This window comes from Sapajus apella, unplaced genomic scaffold, assembly GCF_009761245.1.
Source record: "Sapajus apella isolate SASKATOON/1434 unplaced genomic scaffold, GSC_monkey_1.0 scaffold7, whole genome shotgun sequence".
NCBI classification, from domain to species: Eukaryota; Metazoa; Chordata; class Mammalia; order Primates; family Cebidae; genus Sapajus; species Sapajus apella.
Window position 1 is genome coordinate 33673403 of NW_022436947.1, and position 14498 is coordinate 33687900.

At 40.7% G+C, this 14498-nt stretch overlaps 2 protein-coding genes across 8 annotated transcripts in view; one reads left to right on the top strand and one right to left on the bottom strand.

The window, feature by feature from the left end:
• COG5 (component of oligomeric golgi complex 5) overlaps window positions 1–13793 on the top strand; it is a 367675-nt gene extending 353882 nt beyond the window's left edge. For 2 of the 4 annotated variants that reach the window (XM_032275697.1, XM_032275700.1), the window contains 3 exons: window positions 2453–2579; window positions 3094–3173; window positions 9572–10420. In XM_032275697.1, the coding sequence (XP_032131588.1) occupies window positions 2453–2579; window positions 3094–3173; window positions 9572–9686 (322 nt within the window). In that variant the 3' untranslated portion in view covers window positions 9687–10420. Of the gene's footprint in view, window positions 1–2452; window positions 2580–3093; window positions 3174–9571; window positions 10421–13690 lie in introns of those variants that run through there. The other 2 variants (XM_032275699.1, XM_032275701.1) reach the window with 2 other exon arrangements.
• The window catches only part of HBP1 (HMG-box transcription factor 1), a 44989-nt gene continuing 41086 nt past the window's right edge, over window positions 10596–14498 (bottom strand). For 2 of the 4 annotated variants that reach the window (XM_032275702.1, XM_032275703.1), the window contains exons 10-11: window positions 12782–12923; window positions 10596–11702 (exon numbers count right to left, since the gene is read on the bottom strand). In XM_032275702.1, the coding sequence (XP_032131593.1) occupies window positions 11685–11702; window positions 12782–12923 (160 nt within the window). In that variant the 3' untranslated portion in view covers window positions 10596–11684. The remainder of the gene's footprint in view (window positions 11703–12781; window positions 12924–14498) is intronic. The other 2 variants (XM_032275705.1, XM_032275704.1) reach the window with 1 other exon arrangement.

Below are 14498 nucleotides of genomic sequence, written 5' to 3' on the forward strand. Positions count from 1 at the left end.
TGCTCGCTGAGCTTCACCATCCAGCAGGACCACCAGTTGGGCTCTGCAGTCAAGTGGAGCTACTGGCTGGGAACTGTGATTGCCTCTGGCAGGATCACAAAGCGTATTTCTTTGCTGGGCAGTATTGCTATTTAGGTTATGCAGTTGGGCAGGTCTGCAGGCCAGACTCTAGGTTTACATGGATCACTGTTCTAGACAGACAGGTCCAGATGTTATGCTCCATAGAAATACACACTGGTAGGAATCTCCTTGCCTGAGCTGGACCCTGGGGTGGGCTCTGACACTGGGTGGAGCCATTGTTTGGAGCTGCTCTTTGGACTTCAGGGTTTGGGCAAATCTAGCCTCTGTTCTCTGCAAAAAATGCCCTGTGGTGAGCATCTCTTTTCCTGGGCAGGGCCCTGGAGTGGGCTCTGAGGCTGGGTATAGAGGCTGGCTTTCTAGGGACTCAAGCCAGGTTGAACTTCTTATTCAGCTTCTGGGAGCAGCCAACTCAGCTTTGAAGGTAAGGTAGATCATTAGCTGGTCTCTCTGATCAGGTGCCACTGCTGGCAGGAACACAGAGCTACCATCCAGATCTGCACGCTAGTCACTGCAAGCTCTACCTGCTTGATTTGTTTCACACCAGGGGATCTTGTTCTGTTGTTACTCCAATATTCCCTTTGAGGCAAGACAGTAGTAGTGGGCTTCCTTCAAAGCACCACACAATGCTAGGGAAGCTAGCATTCTGTCTACTTTCAGTTCTCTTTTCCTCTGTAGAAAATGTGGGCTTAGGAGAATCCCCCTGTGCCTCCTTGTTGACTTGGAGGAGTGATATGGTCAAGGTGAAACCATGTCTCGTACTCTTCTAATGTAGTTTTTATGTGGTTCTTTGTTCCATTAGATGTTTCAGTCTCATTCTCAAGTTTTGGGGTCTTCACAAAGATGTTCTTTTCTGTGAATAATTGTTAGTTGAATTTTCTGTGGGTGGGGAATGAAACCTGGAAATTGCTGTTCTACCATCTTGCTGACCTCACCCTCTATAAAGCTTTAAACTGTGCCTGTCACATTGTGGGTGCTATATTTGTTAGCTCTTGCGACTATTGATGATGAAAATGATGTTAAAACTAGGGGCTTTTACCTAGATGAAAACAGTGTCATCCACAAAGAGAAGGACTTACAGGGATGCCTACCAACAAAACTGAAATTTGCTCAGCTAAGTTTTCATATTTGTTTAGGTACTTGACTGATTGCCTAAAGCTCTTCAGCATTGAACACTGTGAAATTATTTGGGCCTTGCAGATTTTCAAGGCAGGTGCATCACATTATCGTGTGGCCATAAGAAGACCTTAGTCGTCATCTCATGGAACGTCTGGTTTGGAGCTTTATGGCTTTCTGGTGATAAGCAATGACTGAAATGTTTCTCCAGAAACCAAAGAAAATAAATTACAACATAATGTTATTTGATAGAAATAGATTTTTACTTGTAGAATAGCTAATATAAAGTCATCTTTCCTAATAATAATTCTGTATCTAATGAGAATCAGCTGTCTATTGAGAACATTCCTGACTCTTGACGACCTTATCATTAGTGTAGGGAAGAAGTTCACTTCTGTATTTTGTACAGGCCTTCATTCATAATTAGAGTAATTAAGGTGGGGTGAAGAAAGAGCCCAGGATACAGTGCTGTTTTACATAGTTCAGAATCACATCTGATCTGTCAAGAGATGTTGCTGCCATCTTACCACTTGAGATTCAGTGTCCACTGAATTAGAAGCTCAGGTTCTCCTAATCAGCTCTCATCCATAAGAGCTCAAAGCCAATAACAATTCAAATAATTCTTGCCAGCCTTTTGCAAAAGGTGGTATATAATTGCTGGTGGAAAGGATTCACCTCCATGCTCCTTCTATAAAATGTGAACAATGAAACCCAGAGATGTAATATAGTATAAGGGAGCTAGCATAAATTTTTGACAGAATGTTCAGCAAACTAATAACTGTACATACAAAGACATATTTGCCTTTTTGAAAAGTTGTGTAGAAAATGTTTGAGTATACTCACATTTGATTATGGCCCAAAGAAGGATTCTATTTTAAATGAAAGCTAAAAGGATTGATCAAGGTAAGAATCTGTTAGTAACAACTAGTTGAAGGCTTTACTTTTGTTCTTTATTTGCTTTTAGCTTAGTAATTAGATGAACTTTTGCTGAGCCCCCTGGATGTCAGACTTGTAGACTAGTGAACTGGGGGTTGAATGGGAGCTGAAGGGTAGATCATTAGATCAGCCTGTGAGCATGTGGGCGTGTGGGGCCGGAGGCATGTGTGCATCTCAAGGCTGAATAGGGTGGTTAAGCAGTGGAGGGCTCCTTCACTAGCCAGTCTAGGAAGAATGCTATTCTACAAGAATAATGATTGTCCCACCAAATCACCTCTTTCAGCATTGAACAGTATGAAATAACTTCTGTCTTTTCGTCTAGACCTCTCCTCTTCCAAACAAGTGAACATGTAGCCAATAGTCCTGCACTGGGGGATGTGATTCCGTTCAGCATCATTATTCAGTTTTTGTTCACGAGAGCACCTGCTGAGCTGAAATCTCCTTTCCAGGTAATAAGTAAAGTCAAACCAGATCTGTTTTGTGACTCTTCCCATTACCTTTGTGAATCCGGAGCCCCCACTCACTGAATGGTTCCTGGCCCTCCGCTGCTTTGTTTAGTCGTTGATGTCTATCTTTGACAGTGAATAGATATTAGAAAAGAAAAAGTCCCACTGCCCAGTGTCTTCTTTCTCAGCAGTGCAAAAAATTACCTGATGCATCCAGAATTTGCCTTTAATAATGATACAAGTAAATTATGTTCATAAAGAATTTTTGATGGTAGCCCCATTTTTTTTTTTTTTTTTTTTTTTTTACTGACCCACCATCACCTGGCAAATCTAGAAGGCTCCTTGTAGTCAGGAAGGTACACCGAGGCCTGTGCCCCCTTCCCACTTCCCTCAGGCAGGTGTTGGGCAGTTTCACCTTGGGAATCCTTGAGAGTGCTTTTTGTACCAGAACTTGCTGCCATTTACTGAAGAATGCTTATGCACTTTTCTCTTCTCTAATTGTGTTTCAACCCTGCAGAGGGCAGAGTGGTCCCACGCACGCTTCTCTCAGTGGCTAGATGACCACCCATCTGAAAAGGACAGGCTCCTCCTCATCAGGTAAAGCCAGATGCTCCAGAGGTACCCATCTGGGTTGAAAGCCCAGGGAGGGTGGGGATGCAGGAGAGGATGAAGCAGTGCCTGGGGGCATGGACATGTGACTGCACCTTCTGGTGGCAGGCCACCTCACTGCCCAGGCACAGGTGATGAACAGCCAGCAGTTGGAACACAACATCTTTCGCTTTCTTTCACTTCCAAACCTTCATATCCCAGATGTGCAATCCTGTGTCCCATGCACCCCTAAGGACCCTGCATTTCTACCTTTGAAAGTCATCATCTGCTTGAAAAGTCTTGCCCTAGTTCCGCATCTTTTACTTTTTTCATATGCTGCAGTTACTGAATTGGTGGAACACAGATGTGAGTGAATTTTAAAAATACTCAAGTGCAAAACAGTTCTTAGGAAACGAGAACAACCCAGCAGCCACTTGGATGCCATGGACCTCCAGTAGTGCCCCATGAATGCATTTACATACATACGCATGTGCCTGCGCACACACTTGCACATGCCCCCATGTACCCCAACCATGCCCTGGGTGCGGTGCTTTAACTGTCATATATGACTTGTTAAGCAACACTCTTCCCTGTAATTGCTCTTACCAACACCGGAGACCTTCCAGCCACCAAACATTCCCGTTTTTACCACTCTGTAGCTTTAGCTAGACTTGGCCGCCATTTCCTTCTTTAAACTCAAACTGGGACTCAGCACATTTTTACTGATGCTAAGCCCACATTTGATTGGCATGGTAGGCCCTGGGCCAGGAACTGAGGATACACAGTAAGCTGAGGTGTGGCCCTGTCCTCTCAGAGCTAGCGTTACACCACAGCCATCTTTCGGTTCTAACATCTGTTTTTTTTTTTTCTATTTCATTTGCTGAATTTTTTTCTTCTAGCCATTCCTTAAATGCTATCATTTCCCATATTTTGTTCTTCTCATCCTGCCTCTGCCTTGATCCCCAGGTGGGCTTGTCCAGACCTGTGCCTTTAGTGCCCCTTGTATACTGAAGAGCCCCCAGGTCTGTGACTGCCTATTGCATGGGGTCTTGGCCCAGTAAACTTGCTATCTTATGTCACCACCCACAGAAATCCCAACCCCAAAATGGTCAAAATAATCTTTTCTATTAAACCTTCTCATTCTTTTATCCCTGTCTTGGTTGGGAGGTCAAAGTCACCTACCTAGCCAAGCTAGAAAACCTTTATATCGTCATTCAACTCCTCTGTTAACCTTATTCCTCAAAACCACTCCATTGTGCCTCTCTAAAATAGCTCTTGAAGTCATTCTCAACTCTCCCAGGGGATCCCAATTCTGTTGGTCTGGGCCCACTGCACCCAGTGATCCTTTGTTGCCTCAGTACCAGGTGATGAGTTTTCTAAAGCTAGAGTGGCGCTGACATGATGAGGTGGTTCTAAACCATGTGTGTTAACAGAATCATTTATACAGCTTGGAACATTCCTACTGCCCAAGCCTCTCACCCTTGCCTACCTCAGAATCTCTGGGGTAGGCCTGGAATCAGGATTTGTGTATAGCTCCCCAAGAAGGTCCAGGGTGTAGCCAAGGGCATGTACCCCTGCCATAGTGGGTCATATTCCATTGCAGATGAAAGACTGCTGAGGAAGCTTTGAGAGGTCAGCAGGAAATACCAGCTTGTCAGCTTTGTTTTCAGAAGTGACCCTGAGCCCTCAAGCTTGGTGCCCAGATCCTACATAAGCCATTGGCCCTCTGGGCCTATGTGTGGATAAACATTAGCTCGGACTGTGCTCCTTTTCCTTGCTTATCTGTTACTCAGCTGTAAGCATCTGACATAGAAATGGGAGAGGTTGCCAGCCCTGTGAATGTTCCTGGTAAAATCTGCCCTCTGGCAAGGCTTTGGATTTGGGTGAGGAATTTGGGCCTGGGGCTAACTCAGGGATTTGCAATGTCTGTGTGGATTATTTTTCCTGAGTCCCAAAGATTCACTCAGCTGCAACACACTTGGTAATATAAAAAGAGGATTCAGTTAATTGAACAGGGTTCATTTTGTCATCTTAACAAGTTGGTCATTTTTGTGGTCTTAACAAGTTGGAATGAGTTCATCCAAAACAGTTGTCCTGCTGTGGGTACATCACAAATCTGTTTTCTTTTGCTTCTCTTTAAAAATGTCTCCTGAGTGACTTCATCAGCAGTGCTGTTGCTAAGCCTATATTTAGCAACTGAAAATCATGCTCAGAAATACTGTCATGCTTTTTAAAAAAGGCATACCCATCCCTCCACACATGGCTGATTTCAGAACCTTCATGCCCTTAGCAAAAAATTGAGTTCTTCTTCAAGGATTAAAAAAAATACCGTACTCCTGCTGCATCGCAGGCTTTGGCAAGGAGGGGCCTTTGTCCTAGAGAATGTTCTTTCTTATGTATTATTGCAAAGCAGTTTTGTTCCTACATACTGAAGCATCACTGGATGAACTTCTTTCCCCTGTAGACAAACTGAGGGTGAGTATTGCTCTTTAAATGTCAGTAAATTTGTTTTAGCTTCTGGGGCAAACCTTGTTGTATACTTATGCTGTTCCTCCCAGCATAATATGTTAGGTTGTCATAACATAGGGCAAGTTGAGGATAGTGTAACTACTGCTGCTGAATGGCAAATAGTCAACTCTCCTGCCTGCCTTTTTTCTTCTAACACCAGATGCTTTCTGAAGCTTGAAATGAATACTAGTCAAGTTCATTTGAAAATCAGAGTAATGACTTACTCATGGGGCCAAGTAGTGTAAGTGAGGGCAGTTGTATGTACTCAACCCTATCAGGCAGGTGCTCCAGACACGTGTGCCCCCTTGGATGCAGAGGCAGCGGCCTGGCTCATGCCTGTGGGTCTGTAAGTGTTGAATGTGTATTCAATAGAGTTTCTAATGCAAAGATTTCTCAAGCTCTGTAACAGCAGTGGAATTGGCCTCAAATCCATTTACTCTGGCTATTTGCTGTGGAGCAGCATCCGTTCTTATGGTCCTCTTTGAGTAGGTGTACACTTTAATGATGTCAAAAATGTTCACAAACCTTATTAGCCTAGTGGAGCTTTTAGCTACATTATCAGAGAATGTTTGGTGCCATGGATCCCTTCCCCTTTCGCCATAGTCCAGGGCCCACAAGCTGGAAGCCATTCCCTCGGCCCCTCTGTATTTCTGCAGAACTCCCAGATCTCCACTGATGGAGGGTAATGTTTCTCCTCCTGGTACCCCTTTGTCACTAGCTACCTATCAGTGCTGGGAACAGAGTGCCTGAGATAGGACCAAGAGGGAGGATGGAACCAGGGAAAAGCCTGGGGTTAACTGCTTATTGAGGCATGTAGTGTATCTTTATCATTTTTGCATTTCAGTACTTAACAAAAATCAGTGCTGTTTTCTATGAAAACCTCCACTTGGCTAGTTTTAGTCACCTTGAGCAGTGTTGCCAAGTTACCACAGACCATTCCTCTACTAATCATGTTTTGTTTTTTTCCCAATAAGGATAAACAAAATAATCAACTTCTTTTGGTTTCAAACCAGAGTTAAGACTTACATAATGCTTGGCCCGACTTCCAAGAAAGCTAATGTTTTGCTTAAGCAAATAAAGTAATTTAATAAGTAGTCGAAAATCTTGCTCTGATTTCATGTAGGAGGGCAGCTTAATCTTTTTTTCCCCATACTTCCGATGATGTTTTTGATGACTACTCAGAAATCTAACCAAACCCATTTCTGATCTTTCTTCTACATATTGTGTAACTTACGTGATGTCTTGTCTTTAAATGACAACGAAACTAAGTTGATTTTTGTCCATCAAATACCTCTAATCCATTCACTATGAAATGATTATAGTTCCTGTCAATTTAAACACTTCTTAGACACCGATACATACACCTCACTGTCTTAAAGACAGATGAGCCCTTGGGGATTTCTCTACTGTATATGAATTATATGAAATCTTGGACTACATTTGGGGAGTGGAGACAGTTTCCCAGGATGGCACACCAACTAGAAGCATATTACTAAAAGAAGCAAGTTTTTTTCATAGCCAAGTGTCTCCATTAAGGGTCAGCTCTGACTTGAACTAAGGCATCTCACAAAACATTGTTCTCTAAGAGCACTAAATCCCACCTTGCATGCCAATTAAGAGTGATGCGTTAGCTGGGATTGAAACTGAGTATGTGAGCTGAGTAATGGTATTAAATTACATCTTAAACAGCTACGCTTTTTCGATAAGGGCTTGCCCATCCCTCCACATACCTGATTTAAAGTACTCCTGCCCTGACCAGAGCATGAGTCAGCCTTCAGGGATTCCAAAATGCTGGATCCTGCTAAGTCAAGGCTGTTGATAAACAAGTTAGATCGTTCCACAAACTTGTGTGACTCCAAGGTGGTTTCCATTCTTTCCTGCTGCCTGGAGTTAAGAAAGGCATTTCTTGAAAGGGAGCATTTGAAGCTGAGTCCTAGAATATAAAGAGCTGTTTAGGAAAGAAAGCAAGGAAGGGTATTCTAAGGATAAGGAAGATAATGTGCAAAGGGCTAAGAGAATGTGGCTCCTTAACTGAAACATTCAGTATGGCCAAAGATAAACAGGCCCTTTGCCACCCCATACTTTGTTAGGCAGAGACACCTTTATTTCATAGTAACACATGAACAAACAGCCTTGGTCTTTCCCTAGGTGGGCAGTGATGTTGCACTATACAAATGAGGCGAATATGCTTTGCATATTACTTGGTAACACAAAAATGGAAACTAATGATTTGAAGGTGTTTTTGGCCACATCAAGTTATCTAAAACCCAGAAGTAGCACAGAAGGGGCTGGAAGCAGCTTGATGATGAAGCTAGTTAGGTCACATCTGGGCACCGACCAGAGCATGGAGCCAGCCTTCGGGGATTCCAAAATGCTGGATCCTGCATAGTCAAGGATGTTGATACACGTCAGACCTTTCCATATTTCCTATAAAGAATAGGGCATGGCAAGTGCTTGATACTTCAGGGAGAGCTCTCTTGCTGTAATATGGAAGACCATAACAGGGGAGAAACAGCACCAGGATGATCACTACCTGAGAGGCTACAGCAATCCTTAGGGCACAAGATAACAAGGGTTCAAACTGAAGCAAAGGGAAGAGGAGGGACTGGATGTGGAAATGTGTGTAGTAAATTAATAGGATTTGGTAAACGCTTAGATGTAGGAGGGGAAAAGAGAGACCTTAAGATGGTGCCCTTTGTTGACATAAGGGAAGGCGGGTAGAACGCTGCCCCAAGTTTTTGACAAGTAAGTTTGAGGGCTACCTGGAAGCAAGTCAGATAAAACTGTCCAGAGGACAGGAAGAAGCAGAGATCAGGAGGGGAAGGTCAGGGCTGGAACTTAAGAGATGTGAAATCCTATTACGTGTAACAGTGGTTGATGGGATGGAAGGGCATTACAAACTGATCAGTGATAGCCAGACTCTGGGTAAGTGTATTTCCCACAATTCAATGAAAAACCTTCAACAAACCCAATTGACAGCAAAAAGAAAACCACTTAAAAATTAAGTGCCTATTGTGTGAGCTGAGTAATGGTATTAACTTACATCTTTTTACAAATGCTCCAGTCTTACTGAAATTTTGAAGAAAAGTATGGCAAAAATTTGTGTACCTGGTATTTAAATAGACCATTAATTAAAAATTAGCAATCTCATATCCATTCTTTTTAGCTCCACTTTAAACAGATGATCTGGTTCAGGGACTAACATACTTTTTCTATAAAAGAAGGACCAGATACATTTCATAATTTGCAGGTCATATGATCTCTGCCTCAACTGTTCAACTCTGCCATTGTATGAAAGCAGCCACAGCCAATACATAAATGAACAAGCATCAGGCTAGACTCAGCCTGCAGGCAGTGTGCTAACCTCCAACCTAATCCATGAGAACAATCATAATCATAAATAATGGTATGGTACTACATACCCTTAATTCAACTACTTCCCAATCATATATTTTGCCAGTAATTACAGCCCAAGAGCACTTATTCTAGTTGTTGGGTGTTCATAGTTCAGTACAACAACAGGAACATAATGCACCTACTGATGTTACCAAGTGTGCCAAAGGAACACATCCCCCTGTACTGAGTTTGCCTTTGAGAGGTGCAGGATGCCCCTTGTGAGCTCTGGGAGTAGGCACAAGTGCCCATTCCGTTTAAGGTGTCTTCAGTAGGGAAGCAGGGAAAAGGGAATGAAAACATACTTACACAGCCAGAGGGCTCTGAGTACATGACTAGACCTAACAGTAACCAGTAAACGTATGAAGGCTGCTGGTCACTTGGCTTGTGAAAATGAGCATAAAAGTTCCAGAAATGAGCTTATTTCTAATTTTCATATATTGGTATCCCCTAATCTGTTTGTGATTTATGTAATATTTTGACATTGTTTTCCTTTTGGTTTTCAGGGGAGCCCTGGAAGCTTACGTTCAATCAGTGAGAAGTAGAGAAGGCAAAGAATTTGCACCAGTTTATCCCATAATGGTTCAGCTGCTTCAAAAAGCTATGTCTGCTCTTCAGTAACAGTATGAAATCTTTGTTCATCTCCACTTTGTGCTAACCCATTCATAGTTGGCAGTTAACACATACTCCAAAAGATAGCTACTGTCCATTGTTTTAAGAATGTAATTGATTGTTCTGTATTTCCTATTGATCTTTATTTACCTCTTTAGCACTTTAGCATAAAATTGTCATCATCACATCCTTTTAATTTCATGGACCTGATTTTTCCAGAAAGTTTTCTGCTTTCAGATTTTTGTGCAAGGCTAAAATTTCTTTCCCATCCATAACTGAGTCCTCTTATGCGTACATATACCCAAAGTCCCCACTTCCTTTAAAAGGATATGATCAAGTTATATACTCTGCTTCCCCCAGCCCTGCCTTCTTCACTAAATAAGCACGTAGCTCAGTGGCTTCCAAACTTAGCTGCATGTTCATATCATCAGGGGAGTTTTTAAAAATTCTGATGCTCAACTTGCACTCCATATTAATTAACATGTGAGTGGGAGCCTAACACCAGTATCAAAAAAAAAAAAATCCCCAAAGTGATGCCAATAGACAACAAAGTTTAGGAACCACTGGCACATCTCAAAGCTAAGATCCAGGGTTAAACAGCCTTAAAATGTCATACTGGATCTTTAAATAAAGGAAGGCTTTCGTTATACTTTGTCATGGTATTAAAAGCAGACCTTTGGGGCTGTTTAACCTTGTAACAAAGATGCCACGTGAAAAGTAAACATTTTTATTCTATAGCGAAATAGTAGGTAATCTAAGGCCTTATTTTCTGATTGACTGCTCTTGTTCCACTATTAAGTTTTAATTTTTGAAATCCCATCATCACTCTTAATTAGCAGTGTTAGAAACCCGCCTTGTTTTCCATCTCCTGAATCTGAGAACTCATAAAATTCAGCCAATTAATCAGCAGATGTCAGAGATAAGCAATTTTTTTTCAATTTATTTGAAATAATATACAAGAATATAGTGTGCAAAATTTAGGGGCAACATCATGAAGTGTAATAATGAACTGAAATCAATTTTACAGCTGTGATTCCTAACCAGAAACACCACTTGGTAAGTAACATGAAAAGCCATGATTGTAGCTCAGAGCAAAAGCAGCTGTATTGCCAATGTATTTGCTCTAATTTTAGACAGTTGGAGGAAAATTAAAGTGCAAGTGTTGCACTGCAATAAGTGCAAAGTCTGCCCCCACCATAAAGATTATGATGACAAAATATATTTAAGATACATGGCTGAGGAGATATAGAACACAAAGTTAAAAAATACAATGGTGTTGACTGTTAATAGCACCATTACAGTGACTATATCCCAATGCTATTAACTAACTTTACCTTGGCCTGGGCTAGGTCTGGGTTGGAAATAATGGATGGCTGCTGCCACCTGGTGCATCAACTCAGCATGCCATGGTAACTGCAGCACGTGGCTCTTAGGCTAGGGCACCAACCCCAGCCACCTGCCACATGTTCTGGTAGCCTCTTGGCACGGACCAGACTAGGAGAGCCTACGTTTGGCACAGATGCTGAGCCATGTGGTGGTTACTTGAGGAAAGGCCGACTCCCAGCTTCTGCTTCATTCCATCATGTGTTCAATACAGATTAATAAGCAGTAAGGAGCCAATGTATAAACAGCAGTTACATATTTTTTTAAATTCCCCTTTCGTACAATTTAAAATAAAACAGGTATACACTTCTCCTCTCTTTCTACTGTACTTTAGCACCACAGGATATCAATTTTCAAGCCTATATTACCTGATAGACATATATGAAATTTGGAAGAAAAATAAGGCAATTTGGTTTACAATGTTGATAGTTTTAGCTTACTTAATGCTCTAATGGAGAAAGCAAATCCTCACTCATATTATTAAATCATTTCTAGACTCAATGCTATCAGTATCTTGTGGTCACACGAATTCTGGACAAATGGTGAGACCTTGATCTTCTGACATCTTTCCATCAAGAGTCAATGCATATGCAAATATAGACTTAAGAATGTAAGCATCCTGGTTTAATGTTGCTGTGAGCCCTGTGGAAATAAAATTAAACTCAGTGAATGTTTACAAATCAATACACAGTAGTCCTACATGTGAAAGCTAAGATAATGTATAAGATGTTTATAAATTTACTATTAGAAAATACTGCTTTCTTAAAGGTGATTTAAAAAAGCAGGCTGATAGCTGATGGCTCAAGTATCCAGAAAACATATGCAATGATAAGACATTGACTAGGATGAGCAGAAAAAGGGATACAGGCAAAGTCCTACCACATGAAAGTCTAAATTAACCAAGAACTTCCAAAACTCAGTTCAGCTTCCCTCTCATCTGACTACTGATCACTATTTTTAAAGTAACTCTTAAAACATTTAAACAGATATGACCTACATGTTACTAAGAAACAGGCACATGTACACAGAGTGAATTTAAAACATCTTTGGCTAGCCTCCTACTATATAAACTATTGATATCTTCCCTTCATTTTTAGATAATACTTCAAATTGACCCCATTCTATCACATGCAGTTTTCTTGCAATTAATCTGAAAATGCTGAAACTAAAAGATGCTAGTTTACTAATGGAAAAGTAATAAGAAATAAGTCTATCCAAGATAGCTTATTATACAGACTTGTTTGCCACCGTTCCTGGGCCTATTTCTTCTGCTTGAAATTTTTTTCAATCTAGAAATTGTGTGCCAATGGCAGAAGTCCCCATGAAGGGTAGCTAACATACCCTCAAACACCTCCATCCTTATTGGTCCAAGACATAACAAAAATTAGATAAATTTTCTACTGTGATATTAAAGGATTAATCATGCTCATTTTTCAACCCAACCCAAAATACTGCATTCTAAAATTATTTTTGCAACTCAGTGTTTAGAACAACATTCTTTGTTTGCCTGAGATTTCAACTTGCCATGTTAAGACAGTAAACGACACTTGAGGAAAGGCAGTGTTTATATGATGCAAAAACATTATTAGGTTTTGAAGTATAAAAATGCTAGAAATAGCATCAACACAACCTCTTAAAGGTTGAAACACCTGCTCCAACGTGGCAGTACTCCTACAGGGATAAGGCAAGATAATTTTAAAACGCTATTTATTGAAACATACTGAATTGGTTCTTTTCCTTTTCCAACAGTCAGGATTTAAACGTTTCTGTTCTTCAGCCAAAGCCTTTGCTTCTAATGTGTACATCCTTCTCTCTTCATTCTTCATTTTCTTCCACCTGTCACCAAGGATCACACTTATGGCTCTGTAAAATAAATATTTCACAATGCTGAAGGCACACATTTTTCATAAATCTCATGTCAAGTGCTGCTACATCAGGAGAAAAATGTGAAGTTAAAAAAAGAAGATGAAAATCTTATCATAGAGATGGGAAAAAGTCAAGGCCATAATACTCATTTCCAGTAAAATCCCAAGTAATACAGTCCATTGTTCCGTATCAGCAGCATAAAGTATTCAATGTGTACTAAAAGCTAATCTTACTATTTGTGCCTGTAACCTATTAAATAGTTTTGATAAAGGCCTTTTTTCATTCATACAACCATAGTGAAAGTGTGGAATTAACTATGCATGCCTAACTGTTTCTCTCTTAAGAGAAAACCAAGTAAATAAAACTTCAGACAGTATTATTACTTGAGAAAACTAGATAAACTCAGAATGGTAATAAACTGATAAAATACTTCATGACAAAAATTAGAAGTTATTTTCCTATTTATATTCGTTACCCTACTATGAAACATACTAAAACAGTCTCACCCAGGGCACACAGATATAAACCACCTTCCTTCTATGAAGAGCTCTTAACCATTCACTTCGTGACACCCATGTAAGACCTAGGTCATAGAAATTTTGCACAAAGCACATCAAGTGATTTTATACTAATATGGAAGCCAAAGCAACAGGCATCTGCGCCTTCGACAGTAACCGCAGAAGCTCTCCTACAAGTCTGTATTTCTCTTTTTATCCAGTAAGTTAATGCAGTTAAACACTGTGCTGCCTTTTCCTTTATTATAAACCAATTTTTGGGCTGGACATTGTGACTCATGCCTGTAATCCCAACACTTCGGGAGGCCAAGGCAGGCAGATCACTTGAGGCCACGAGTTCAAGACCAGCCTGGCCAATGTGGTGAAACCCCGTCTCTACTGTTAGCCAGGTGTGGTGCCACACGCCTGTAATCACAGCTACTGGGGAGGCTGAAGCACCAGAATCGCTGGAACCCGGGAGGCAGAGGTTGCAGTGAGCCGAGATTCCACAACTGCACTCCAGCCTGGGCAACTGAGACACTGTCTCAAAAATAAAAACATAAAAACCAATTTTTATATTCCATTTGCAGAACTCATTTAAAAAACTAACAGTCTTTGGGTTAAAGGTACTGTATAATGGTTGACATACTGGAACAAATCAGTAACTATTCACACCATCTCAGTCATCCACAGTAACAAAGAATGTGAGATATTTTTGAAGGGATGGCACTTGGGAAACAAATTTATTAAGTTAAAAGATGATAGGTAATGAAATGTACACAATGCTATAGACTATATTCCCTAACAATTGTAAAATATACATAGCTAAAGATTATTTCTGCAGTGAATTTACATCCAAATTGACATTTATAGCAACTTAAAATGAGATACATGTCTCTCTGACCTAGTCTCCACTCTCTCAGAATTTGCCTCCAAATGAGCATTTCTTTATTCATTGAATTAAGACACAGCTTTATTAGAGATAGATAGGGAAAAATTCTATTTGAAAATTATATATGATTTATCCCATTCAGTTTAAAGATGACAGGTACATCTGATGGCCCTCAATGTTAGATGA